The sequence below is a fragment of the Chrysemys picta genome, chromosome 1 (genome assembly GCF_011386835.1).
Source record: "Chrysemys picta bellii isolate R12L10 chromosome 1, ASM1138683v2, whole genome shotgun sequence".
Lineage (NCBI taxonomy): Eukaryota > Metazoa > Chordata > Testudines > Emydidae > Chrysemys > Chrysemys picta.
The window spans coordinates 93,088,249-93,101,878 of record NC_088791.1 but is presented as its reverse complement, the minus strand read 5'-3'; the positions used below and the strand labels follow the sequence as shown (position 1 = coordinate 93,101,878).

The 13,630-nt window shown below is 45.2% G+C and overlaps 2 protein-coding genes across 33 annotated transcripts in view; one reads left to right on the top strand and one right to left on the bottom strand.

Annotated features, from left to right (window-relative positions):
* TNRC6B (trinucleotide repeat containing adaptor 6B) overlaps positions 1–13,630 on the top strand; it is a 208,958-nt gene that overhangs the window by 169,746 nt on the left and 25,582 nt on the right. For 17 of the 32 annotated variants that reach the window (XM_065563504.1, XM_065563455.1, XM_065563401.1 and 14 more), the window contains 3 exons: positions 3,524–3,672; positions 4,913–5,083; positions 12,343–12,468. In XM_065563504.1, the coding sequence (XP_065419576.1) occupies positions 3,524–3,672; positions 4,913–5,083; positions 12,343–12,468 (446 nt within the window). The remainder of the gene's footprint in view (positions 1–3,523; positions 3,673–4,912; positions 5,084–12,342; positions 12,469–13,630) is intronic. The other 15 variants (XM_065563446.1, XM_065563525.1, XM_065563508.1 and 12 more) reach the window with 1 other exon arrangement.
* LOC135974797 (uncharacterized) lies at positions 99–1,861 on the bottom strand. The gene is made up of 2 exons (XM_065563534.1): positions 1,225–1,861; positions 99–678 (listed from the first exon to the last, which is right to left on the bottom strand). The coding sequence occupies exons 1-2, from the start codon at positions 1,763–1,765 to the stop codon at positions 209–211; spliced, it is 1,011 nt and encodes a 336-aa protein (XP_065419606.1). The 5' UTR covers positions 1,766–1,861; the 3' UTR covers positions 99–208.

The window sequence follows — 13,630 nt, the reverse complement described above, 5'->3', positions numbered from 1 at the left end:
TGTGTGAAACTTCTGTTTGTTTCTCCTTGATGAACCCTCCAACCCCCACCCCACCCTCCCCTCCCGCTTGCAGAGGCAATAAAGTCATTGTTTTTTCACATTCATGCATTCTTTATTAGTTCCTTACAGAGGTAGGGGGATAATTGCCAAGGTAGCTGGGATGGGTGGGGGAGGAGGGATGGAAAAGGACATACTGCATTTTAAAACTTTAACTCTTATTGAAGCCCAGCCTTCTGATGCTTGGGCGATCATCTGGGGTGGAGTGACTGGGTGGACGGAGGCCCCCCCACCATGTTCTTGGGCGTCTGGGTGAGGAGGCTATGGAACTTGGGGAGGAGGGCTGTTGGTTACACAGGGGCTGTAGCGGCGGTCTCTGCTCCTGCTGCCTTTCCTGCAACTCAACCATACGCTCGAGCATATCACTTTGATGCTCCAGCAGACGGAGCATTGCCTCTTGCCGTCTGTCTGCAAGCTGACGCCACCTATCGTCTTCAGCCCGCCACCTCTCCTCTCGTTCATGTTGGGCTTTTCTCATCTCCGACATTGACTGCCTCCACGCATTCTGCTGTGCTCTATCAGCGTGGGAGGACATCTGCAGCTCCGTGAACATCTCGTCCCTCGTCTTACGTTTTCTCTTTCTAATGTTCACGAGCCTCTGCGAAGGAGAAACATTTGCAGCTGGTGGAGGAGAAGGGAGAGGTGGTTAAAAAAGACACATTTTAGGGAACAATGGGTACACTCTTTCATTACAAGGTCGCATATTTCGGCTTGCAGGCAGCCATCGTAGGCCACAGTGTTTTGGCTTTTTTAACCTTCTTAACATGCGGGAAAGGTTGCAAACAGCAGCGCATTTCCCATATCAAGGATGAATTGGGTTGTCCATTTAAAATGGGGTTTCAGTGTAAAAGGAGGGGGCTGCGGTTTCCCGGTTAACATGCGGCACAAACACAAGTAAACCCCCCCCCCCCCACACACACACACGATTCTCTGGGATGATCACTTCACCCCTCCCCCCCACCGCGTGGTTAACAGCGGGGAACATTTCTGGTCAGAATAGCAGGAACGGGCGCCTCTGAATGTCCCCCTTAATAAAATCACCCCATTTCAACCAGGAGAGCTTTCTGGAGATGTCCCTGGAGGATTTCCGCTCCATCCCCATACACGTTAACAGACTTGCTTGCTTTTTTTTGTAATGTTTACAAATATTTACAAAGTTACACTCACCAGAGGTCTCCTGTGTGCCCTGAGGGTCTTGGGTGAGTTCGGGGGTTACTGGTTCCAGGTCCAGGGTCACAAACATATCCTGGCTGTTGGGGAAAACGGTTTCTCCGCTTCCTTGCTGCTGTGAGCTACCTACAGTACCTCCATCGTCATCTTCCTCGTTCCCCGAACCGTCTTCCCTGTGTGTTTCTCCAGTGAGAGAGTCATAGCACACGGTTGGGGTAGTGGTGGCTGCACCCCCTAGGATCGCATGCAGCTCTGCGTAGTAGCGGCAAGTTTGCGGCTCTGCCCCGGACCTTCCGTTTGCTTCTCTGGCTTTGTGGTAGGCTTGCCGTAGCTCCTTAATTTTCACGCGGCACTGCTGTGTGTCCCTGTTATGGCCTCGGTCCTTCATGGCCTTGGAGATCTTTTCTAATACTTTTCCATTTCTTTTACTGCTACGGAGTTCAGCTATCACTGCTTCATCTCCCCATATGGCGAGCAGATCTCGTACCTCCCGTTCGGTCCATGCTGGAGCTCTTTTGCGATCCTGGGAGGACTCCATGACGGTTACCTGTGCTGATGAGCTCTGCGTGGTCACCTGTGCTCTCCACGCTGGGCAAACAGGAAATGAAATTCAAACCTTCGTGGGTCTTTTCCTGTCTACCTGGTCAGTGCATCTGAGTTGAGAGCGCTGTCCAGAGCGGTCACAATGAAGCACTGTGGGATAGCTCCCGGAGGCCAATAACATCGAATTCCGTCCACACTACCCCAATTCCGACCCGCAAAGGCCGGTTTTATCGCTAATCCCCTCGTCGGAGGTGGTGTAAAGAAACCGGTTTAAAGGGCCCTTTAAGTCGAAAGAAAGGGCCTCGTTGTGTGGACATGTCCAGGCTTAATTCGGTTTAACGCTGCTAAAGTCGACCTAAACCCGTAGTGTAGACCAGGCCTGAGGAAGGTTACAAAGAGGTGTTATGCAGGAGTCTTAAGATGAATGAAAGGGGTGAATTGAAGGATGTGAGAACGGATTTGTGCAAGGGATCTTGAGGATGAGATGCCTGAAGTAGAAGAAGAGTGTAAGATAGTGAAGGGATTCAAATAGGGAATGACATGGTCATTAGTAGGAAGTTTCAGAAGCAGTATTTGGAAGGGAGGGGAATGAAGTCTGATACAGAGTGCAATAGTTGAGGAGAGATATAATTATGATGTGGATAAGAGTTCTAGTGGTAGGAATAGAGAAGAAAAAATGAGAGGATTTGAACAGGGTCTGGATATGGTGTGAGTATGATAGTGATACTTCAGAGAGTGCAAGTCTGGGGGCTGGTCTACACTGGGGGTGTGGGGATCGATCTAAGATACGCAACTTAGCGTAGCTGAAGTCGACGTATCTTAGATAGACTTACCTCGCGTCCTCACGGCGCAGGATCGATGGCCGCGGCTCCCCCGTCGACTCCGCTTCCGCCTGTCGCCCTGGTGGAGTTCCAGAGTCGACGGAGAGCGCATTTGGGGATCGATTTATCGCGTCACGCAATAAATCAATCCCCGATAGATGGATTACGTAGTGAAGATGTACCCTGGGTGACCAGACAATAATGGAGAGTAGTTGTCTGAGATAGAGATGGGAAAGAACAAGAGGGATTTGTTCTTTAAACGTAGCTTCTTTAAGCTAAATAAGAAATTTAATTCAACCTGTCTTCATAAGTCATATACTCAAATTCATGTCATTTTGTCTCCTTATGTTTAAATATTTTCTATTTACTGTTTTTTTTTAATGTGGGTTCCAGAACTCTGTGCAGTATTCCAAATAGTCTTATCAGTGCAGTGTAAAGTTTCACTTTATAGATTCACCTTCATGAAATTGCTTTTATAAATCCCCACTTTAAGGCCTCAGGCTTCCAAAATCATTCTGAAGTAGTTTAACTGTTATGGGGCATGTGCATGTTGATTGCAAATCTGGCATTGTATACCCTTTTCCTCCATGAACAGCTCTGACTGGTGCAAATAGTTTCAGAACCATCCTCTTTTCTTCCATTGCGCAGTTCAGTCAGAATCTGTAGAGGTAGTAGTTGGTTTTATTCATAGTGTGTGTGGACAGATACATGTTTTTAAAGCAAATTGGCTTGTTTAATCTTACGATAAAACTTAATCCCTGACTCTTTTACCAGGAGTGTAATGCTACATTATAAAATAAATCCTTGGCTGTACTATTTTTCAGCCTTCAGAGGTATTTTCAATCCATTTTTAGCTGTGAATCTATTGGAAAGAAAAGGTATGATTGTGGTTGTTGGCACTGATATTTCACACTCTTCCTTCCCTCTTATAGGTGGTCTCCCAGATAAGAAATTTGAGGTGGACAAACGAGCCATGAACCTCGGGGATTTTAATGATATAATGAGAAAGGATCGATCTGGGTTCCGTCCACCTAATTCCAAAGACATGGGAACCACAGATAGTGGGCCTTATTTTGAGAAGGTGAGATAAATCTGTATGGTTGAACAAAATCCCCCACTGCATTCACATAAGGTCCCAATTTATATCTACTCCTTTGGGGGGTAATAAAAATTCAAAATCATGGAAGAGAATCTAATAATATATTAAATAAGATAAGATAGACGTGTATGTAGAGTGAACGAAAATGAAAAATTGAGATGGGTTAAAGATATGCATGAATATATTAGAGAAGTCCTGAGAGTAATAGGTACAGCTCTGAAGAAAGATTATTTCTGAATACTACTTCAGTCTTTAGCTGAGGAGGGAGAAGTCCATTTTGAACAGGTGCCAGCAAAGTTTAGCGAAGAGGGCATCATAATGGTTCTTGTTTCTGTTTGGCTACTGACTATACTCCTGCACTCTAAAACTAAATTTAAATCTAAATATACAGACAAAATCACAATTTTCCAAGACTTTTTTTCTTTCTGCTTTCATGTCTGCAAGTTATCTGAAGCATTCTTTCTAGATTAGACTACCCCATGTGCTGTGTTTGTCCATTTACTGTTGGCTTCCCTTCATCTGTTGTATGTTGCAGTAGCATCTCTTTCATATCTTTAGCTGTTTTAAATGGGCACTGTCAACCTTTTTAGATTTCAGATATTAATTGCTTTAAATTATGATTTGGAGATGGTCCCCTGGATTCAAAATGTTTATTTTAAATGCAGTTCATTTGATTCAATAAAATGTAAAACAGGTAAAATATTGTTATATAAATGTTGTGGGCGTTCTCTGTCCAATAAACATTTTTTTAAAAGTGCATATTTTTAAATTATTCCATTTTCTGGTAACAGGCCAAACACCAGCTTTATGAACTCCCTCTGCTGGTCTAATTAACGAACACCATTTGCAGAGGTGCATACTGTGGACACAAATTGGTGTGTGCAAACAGAAGTAAATAATAGGAACTCATTCTAGCTGTATCTGCTGCTTTAGTGGAAATAATCACTATCAGAGAAGGACAAAATTAGTAAAGAAAGAATTTTTCTATGCATCTAAGAGGTTTTTTAAAAATAACCTTCACCTCTACAGAAGTTGTTGACATGGCTCCTTAACCAAAAATCTCCAAATGCCAGCAGTTAAACTGAGTCAGAAGTTTGCCCATGTAATTGCTATTACAAACTACCTTTGCTTATTCCTGATCACTCACAGTCCTTCTTTCTCTCCTTTTGCATTCTGTTGCTTCACTAACCAACTCCTGCTGATTGGCTAACTACTGCTTCAGCTGACTTTGCCTTTCTCCAATCAAGATGGGTGCCTTGGGGATGAGGCTCCCTGCTCTCCCTTCTCCCCTTCTCCCAGCTACAAGCTGTCTCCCTCTGGTTCCACACTACCCAACGTCAGCCTTGGGGCAATCGGCTCAGGGCTCAACCCCCAAAACTTCGCTGCTAGACAAGTAAGGAGGCCACCTTCTCAGATTTATTACTACGTGGCTGCAACGTAGGCTTAATTCTGGTCAGCTGGTTTTCTTACAAGATTTATTGATCACTGACTACACAGTATAATGTATATGAACATAGGTTTCAGATATGCTAGCGTATCAAAAATCCACCTTCCTTCCTATTGTCCAGTATATATTTTGTTTGTTTTGTTGGCCTCTTATTGCCTGCAACACAGGATGATTCCTTCTAGACTTTCATTTTAAGAGTGGTTTGCTTCAAATTTGTCTTGGACTTTTTTTACCCAGGTTTTATACAGTGACTTATATGTGGAAATATGTTTAAAGGAGTTAAACTTATTTTTTTTAAAAAGATCTGCAAGAATAAAAGGATAGAAGGAGACTGATTCCTAGTTAGTAACTACACCTCTACCCAGATATAACACTGTCCTCGGGAGCCAAAAAATCTTACTGCGTTATAGGTTAAACCGCGTTATATCGAACTTGCTTTGATCCGCCGGAGTGCGCAGCCCCGCCCCCCCAGAGCATTGCTTTACCGTGTTATATCCAAATTCGTGTTATATCGGGTCGCATTATATCGGGGTAGAGGTGTATTAATTATTAGTGAAGCTGGTCAGAAAATGGTAAATATTTTCCATGAACATTTTTGAAAAATGAAAAATATTCTTTAAAAAAAACCCAACACTGAATTTTTGTTCTTTGAGTGCTGGTCTCTGTGTGTATTCTACACATGGGTGCACATGTACTCCAGAGATTTGTAGCAAGTATTGTCCGTTGGTCCACAGCGCATAGTTGTTTTCCTCATTCTCCAAACTGAGGGCATAAAGGGTGGTGTGGCCCAACGCCTTTGCAGTTCCATTCATTCTTACTGTCAGATCATCTGAGTTGGAATTCTCTGTGTCCGCAGCTATGATTTTCCTATACTTAAGCACCTGTAAATACATATTGTAAATAGTTTTTAGTAAGTTTAGACTTAATGTTTTAGTATTTTATAATTAGTTTATTCTTCTTGTGCAGAAGGACTATGCCAAGAGTCCCAGGATTTAAAGAACTTTATCTCCTTCCCCCGTCCCTTCTCTATCAGCAATGAATACCAGAGCTGCATTTAGTGTCTTCGGAAAGCTCACATTGCCACCATGTGCAGCTTCTGGCGCTCCTTACTTCTTCGAACTTGTCATGGTTGAGAGCTCCGTCTGTGGAATCCCTCATGGAGTAGGCCATGAGGCCCTAGTCAGATCCAAGCTAGGGGGACACCCCCTCCCCCCCCATACAGTGGTCTCAGATTGCGAGCATTGCTCTTCTGGGTACAAGGTCAGGAGTAGACACCAAAACACTTAAGCCTAATAAACCCTTTCACAAGAGTAGGGACATGGCCATAGGCATAAGGACAGATCTCTGTCCGGATCTACCTTTAAGAAAAAGGATCCCTTCCTGTCTTGGTCAAAGTCGGGTGAGTCCTCGCATGTAGTTCCTAAGGAATTAGGTCCACAGAAATCTTCTGTCAAAGAAGGAAAGGCACGTAGGAAGAATGATCCATCCGTACTGATTCTGGCTCCATCCCACAGACCAAAAGATTGGCACCTGTTGCCCCATATGGGATCCTCTGAGTAGCAGACGGTTGGACACTGCAGATCTATCAGTTCCCATGTCAGGATCTCCTCAAACTCCAAGAAGGATGGCCATCTTTATGTCACTGAAGGATATTTTCATTCCGCCCTGTTCACAATCTCCTTTTCTATTGGGCCAAGTCCTTCTTACAGATATTTCTATACCCGAAGAACCCACCTTGAGGGGAAGAGGATCCTCCCATGCTATGTCCACAAGTTGGAATATTCTCCCCACTAGTGCTTCCAGTAGAGCAGGACCCTACCTTTTCAGAGTGAATGTACCATATGAGCCTGATGCTCCATATGATCCTCCCTATACCCTCCTCCACAAGGGAAACATGCCCAGACGGAGGCCTTGGAGCTGACTTGGATATGGCTACCCAGGGGACTAGTGATACCCTATTTCTTGCTCCCATCCCCTCAACCAGTTGACCCTTTCTACTGGCCATACTGTGCCCCATATAACAAATATCCTAGATTTGTGCAAGAATCCCACTGACCCTTTTCTCCCAGCTGATACCAACCAGCTCCTTTGGAGTTTGTGAAGTAAGAAGTCAAGCTGGATCTGCTGGTCCCAATGGATGTGTCATCCTCCTCACCTGATGAGGCCTCCTCCCTTCCCTGCCTGATGACCACAGGCAGTACCAGGAGCTGTTACAGAGAGTAACAGCCAAGCTCAAGATACCTCTTGAGGAGGTCCAGGACACAGAGCATGGTCCAATCAGACATCCTTCAACCTTCTGACCCTAATAAGGTGGCCCTCCCAGTCAACAAGGCCATTTTGGAACCCTCCAGATGTGTGGCATGTCCCTGCCACCTGTGCCCCTATGCTTGTGGGCTGAAAAACAATATTCTGTGCCAACTAAATGAGCAGTTTTTTTTATTTATCCACCCACAGCCTAACTCCTTAGTGATGCAGGCAACTATAGAGAGGTTCAGGTCACAGCACCCCAAGTCTACTCTAACTGACAAGGGCGCTAAATGCATTGACCTCTTGAGGAGGAAAGTATTTTCACCAGCTAGTCTCTAATTCAAAGTTGGTAGCTACCAGGCATTGTTAGGAGAGTATGATTTCCTAAATTATTGCAAAAATCTGTAATTTAGATACAAACATCCTGAGAAAGACAGGATTCCATTCCAAGATCTCATTGATGAAGACAGGCTGGTGGCTAAGACTTCACTTCAAGCAGCAGTGGACTCAGCTGACACTCGGTCTAAAACCGTTACCACAGCTGTAGTCATGAATCGTGTCTGCACTCTTCGGGGTTCCCCAGGGAGGTTCAGAATACCTTTGAGAATTTTCCCTTTGAGTCTAATCTCTTCAGTGAGAATACTGACAAGTCACTACACTCTCTTAAGGACTCCAGGATAACTCTCCACTCCTGGGCATTTACACCCCAGCTCTGAAGAGGAAACACCACAAGCAAACCAATAGGCCCAAATATCTTCCCATCCCCCCAGCATTTTATCACCAGCACCCATATGAACCACCATGCAAAACAACAGAGGGTTCAAAGATTCAGATGCACCGCTTCCTTCACCTCTGACTGCTGCCCAGTCCTGCCCATCGTCCAAGGGTTTCTTGTGATGTGATGCTCAAGGACTGCATATTGATACTGATGCCATGCCACATTGTCTCTCCCCCCCCCCCCGCCCCCCCCAAAATCTTTTGTGGCTGCCTTACCTACGTCACACACAACCGGAAGGCAATAACAGACAAGTGGATGCTAGAGATCATTCACTCCAACTACCCAGTTGAGTTGATCTCACCTCCCACCACAAAAACCCTCTTCTCAGGGACCACTTTCACGAGGAGATCTTTCATCAGGATGTGAACTCTCTCCTCCAAAAAGGGGTTATAGAGCAGATGCCACCTCAGCATTGAGGGGGGATTCTAGTTCCTATATTTCATAATTTCCAAGAAAAATTGAGGATAGGGACCAATTCTTGATGTATGCCAACTATACGCCTTTATGCACAATCAAAAATAATTCCCTCCCTGTAGGATAAGAGATGGTTTGTGGTCCTTGATATGAAAGATGCTTGCTTTTAGGTAGATATTCACCAGTCCCACAGAAGATTTCTTCAGTTCATTGTTAGGACAAGAGAAATACCAATTCAGAGTACTTCCATTCAGGCTGATGATGGCACTCAGGCCTTCACAAAAATCTTCTGTGTGGTGGCGGCCCAGATGAGACATGATGGCTACACTATCTTCCTGTATCTGCACGACTGGCTGCTAATGGGCAGATCAAGCCAGAAGGTCCAATCAATAGTCTTATTCTTACTCCACTTTCTGACATTTCTGGAGGTCTGTGTAAACAAGCACTTTGACTCCCACAGGGACTATAGATTTCATAGGAGCAACCCTAGATATATCCTCAGAAAAAGCCAACCACCCTATAGACAAATTTCAGGTTACGAATAACTTGATAAACCAAGTAACCCTCAGACCTTGCACCACATTCATGGTCTGCCTTTCCCTTCTAAGCCACATGGCTGCATACACGTACATAGTGCCATTTGCCAGACTCCACATTTGTTGTTTGCAGGCCTGGCTTCAGTCTGTCTGCTCACCAGACAAGGACAACATGAATACCAGGTAACAATCCCACTGAAAGTCAGAACCTATCTCAGTGGTGGACGAAACTGGACCAGGTGTGAGCAGGAGTCCCCTTTCTTCCAGCCATCCTTGATGCGTCCCTCATAGGATGGGAAGCACATACGGACAGTCACACTGCAAAAGGCACGTGGTGCCCATGGGAGGCCAGAATGCATATCAATCTGCTGGAGATTAGAGCAGTTCACCTAACCTGCAACAAATACCTCTCCCTCACATGATCCTGCCACATCCAGATAATGCGTGACCACATGACGACTGTCTCTTATATAAACAGGGTGAATAGAGACAATGAATTATGGAACTGGTGCATCAAGAACCACATCATACTCTTAGCAACCTACACTTCAGGTGTGCAGAATACTCTGCCAGACATTCTGAGCAAGCACTTTGCCATGGACCGTGAATGGGAAATATGCAATTGTGTCATAACCAAAATCTTCACCGACTGAGCAATGTTATCTTGTGGCTTGTTCACCTCCCAAACAAACAAGAAATTCAATCTCTACTGCTCCAGAGCAGCATTAGGCCAAGACTTCAGGCATGATCCCTTTCCGTTGTTCTGGGTGGACCATCTGAGGTACATCTTCCCTCCCAATGCTCAGCTACCTTAGGTTCTCTGCAAAATTCACCTTGACAGGCCAGGGTTATCCCTTATCACACCCAAATGATATAGCGACAAAGAGTCCTGTGGCACCTTATAGACTAACACATGTATTGGAGCATAAGCTGCGTCTGACGAAGTGGGTATTCACCCATGAAAGCTTATGCTCCAATATGTCTGTTGTTCTTTAAGGTGCCACAGGACTCTTTGTCGCTTTTTACAGATCCAGACTAACACAGCTACACCTCTGATACTTGACAACAAATTATATAGGCAGTTTTGGTTTCCAGACCTACTATAATGTCATCCCCTGTTCTCCCATCTCTATTTGACCCTTTCTGGGTCTGTTAACTAGGACCAGGGCAGGATCAGACATCCCAACCCAGAGCGTCTTCACTCACAGCCTAGCATTTGGATGGGCATGAGACCTAGAACGTTCATGTTCAGAGGCCATCTGAACTATCATCCGTCACAATGGAAAAACCTCCACTAGAAAATGCTATTTAGCTAAATGGAGGCATTTCTCTACCTGCTCACAACAGAATCAGTTATCACCAGAATCAGTAGGTGTCCGTGTCATTTTAGACTATCTCCTGTCCCTACCGGCACATTAAAAGTCAGCAATCAATGCCTTTCATCCTCTGGTGGAAGGCTGCTCTATCTTTACTCACCCTACCATAATTTGATTCTTGAAAGGCCTCATTAGGACCTTCCTGCCAGTGATGAAACGCGCACCACAATGGGATCTCAACTTGGTACTATGATCTCTTATCCGACCATGTTTCAAACCAATGGCCACATGCTCCATGTCACACCTCTCCATGAAAATTACCTAATCGTAGTTGCCATCACACTTGGAACACTTGTGACAGAACTCGAAGAAGAAATGGAAGTTACTTACCTGTAACTGGTAGTTCTTCTAGTTGTATGGTCCCTATCTGTATTCCACTACCCACCATCCTTTCCGTCTGCTTTGGATCCTATATGATTTGTGGTAAGGGAAGGAACTGGAGAGGCTTTGGTCTGTGCCTCATTTATGCCCTCAGTTCGGCACATGAGGGGAGCAACTATGCATCTGTGAACCAATGGTTATTTTTTTTTAATTTAAAAGGTTTGTTTGTTTGTTTTTTCATTAAAACCAAAAGAGCACACACATCACAGAAAAATTCAAAAGAAACTAATTTTCCATGACAATTTTCATGTAGGGGAAAAAAGGCCATTTTTTGGTCAAAGTAACTTTTCAGATGAAAAATTTGACCAGCTTTAATTATTTTAAGGCAATGGTGGACAGCTAAAGGCCTGTAGGTTATATAAGCAATAGACATACTTGTTTTAGTGACAACTGGTTCCTGAATCTTCAACCAACTCTGTCTCAGATCTTTCATAATGCAATAGCCAAGATGACTAAGTGACAAAATACTGCTTATCAACTTTTAAGTAGGAGAATGTTCTAGGACATACTATTTGTTTTCTCTGAGCCTCACTTTCCATATTTGTAAAATGGGATACTCAACTTTAACCAACTGTGTAAAGCAGTGGTCACCAACTGCTGGTCGATCCTGGACCCTCTGCCAGTTGCTTGTGATCTCCGGCTGCTAAAAGTCTGGTGGCGCAATGGGGCTAAGGCAGGGGCCGCAGAGACATGCCAGCCACTTCTGGGAGTGGAGTGGGACCAGGGCAGGCAGGCAGGGAGCCTGCCTTAGCCCCATTACGCCGCTGCCTGGGAGCTGCCTGTGGTAACCACCTCCTGGCTGGATCCTGCACCCAAACTCCCTCCCAGATCCTGCACCCCTCCGCATCCCAATCCCCCCCGACCCAGCCCTGAGCCCACACCCAAACTTCTTCCCAGAGCTTGTACCCCTCACACCCTCCCACACCCCAACACTCTGCCCCAGCCCAGAGCCCATGCCCCATAGCTCCTCCTGCACCCCAACCTCCTGCCCCAGGCTCAGGCCTGAGCCCCCTCCCGTACCCTGAACCCCTTGACCCCAGCCCAGAGCCTGCACCCCCTCCCACACCTCAACCCTCTTCCCCAGGCCAGTGAATGAGGGTGGGGGAGAGTGAGTGACGGAGGGAGGGGGGAATGGAGTGACTGGGGCGGGGTAGATCCTGGGTTGATATTAAATTCAAAAAGTGATCTTGTGCATAAAAAGGTTGGAGACCACTGGTGTATTGAGATCCTTGGATGAAAAGTACAATGTACATGTGGAGGAAGAGGTTGTATTTCAAAAACTTCAGTTTATAAAGAGACTTGGGGGGGATAAAGCGGATTGAGGTTGGTATCATCTGAATAATCAGGCGTGAGGGTATTCTTTGTAGTGAAATATTCTTGCGATACTCTTAGTAAACAGCCAACAGCACACAGAAATCCATTAGCCTAAGGGATTAAATTTTTTCATGACTCACCATTATTTTAATTTTATAGGCTGGCAATCATGGTTTATTTGGAAACAGCACAGCACAATCGAGGGGCATGCACACACCAGTGCAGCCACTAAACCCTTCCCCCAATATCCGGGCACAAGTGCCTCCCCAGTTTCTTTCCCCCCAGGTAAGTAGTTTAACATTTCTGGTTTCTTACAAGGTATAAGGCTTACAGGATTTACAGTACATGTTTTAAGGCTTTTCACATGCATGCTTGGTGTGGACCGGACATATTTTACTAGTGGAACCCTTAGATTTTGTTTGAAATTTTCCATCGTGATTTGGGATTTCAGTGCTTTGCAGACTGGAACCCTTCTTTCTTACATTCCAATGGGAGCTCAGTGTGAAAATGTTTACTGCCCTTTTTTTAAAAATCTTCAATGTAAGCTCATAAGTCCTAAGTTCCATACTGATTCTTTGCAAGATGATTAAAAAAAAATTGCTACTAGAGGGATGCACGCTTCATAGTTTGTGTAGGCTGAGCTTATTGCATGCACCAAGGTCTCCTTGCGTCCCTCCTCATCCCCTCTCTCCCAGAAGCTTCCTATTTGCCACCTTCTCATACTCCTCTATTTCAGGACTCCCTACAACTCTTCCCAGTTTCCCCCTTAGGGGGTTCTACGTGCCCCCATACCAGGGTTCCCCAGTCTTCCTCTTACAGGTGTTCCATGTGTGCCCTCATCCTCTCCTTCCCCCCCATGTCAGGGGCTCTGTGTGCGCCCCACTTTCCCTCTTCCCCCATATCAGTCTCTGCCATTCTCTCCCCATGGCAGGGGTTCAGTACAACCCTTACTACCCTTTTCCTGTGCATGCCAGGAGCTCTGTCTGCTTCCATTCCCACCTTCCCCTTACACTAAAGCCTCCCCCCAGTCGCCTCTCACTCAATGTTGTTTGCACCCTTTCCCTCTTCCCCCATACCAGGTTCCTCCATTCTCCCCTCTCCCCATGTCTGGGCTTGGTGCATGCTCCCATTCCTCCTATGCCACCCACCATCTTCCTAACTGATAAACAAGTCATTGAGGTCATGAATATGTTACAGTCTAGTGGGAAGATAAACAGAGATGAGATATATTATAATGCTGGGAGGGATTAATGAGTGCCATTAATCAGTTTGAAGTATAATAGTTGCAGAAGTGCTTGAAACAGTGGCTGTACTAAAGTACTGGCAGGAGCTTCTTGTCTCTCTCCCACCACCTTCCCCTTTTTGCCCCTTTTGGTTTTCCAATTTTCCCCAAAATCAATAAGGTTCTGGCCACTGATGCCTAGAACATTTCTTGAAATTTTGGAAT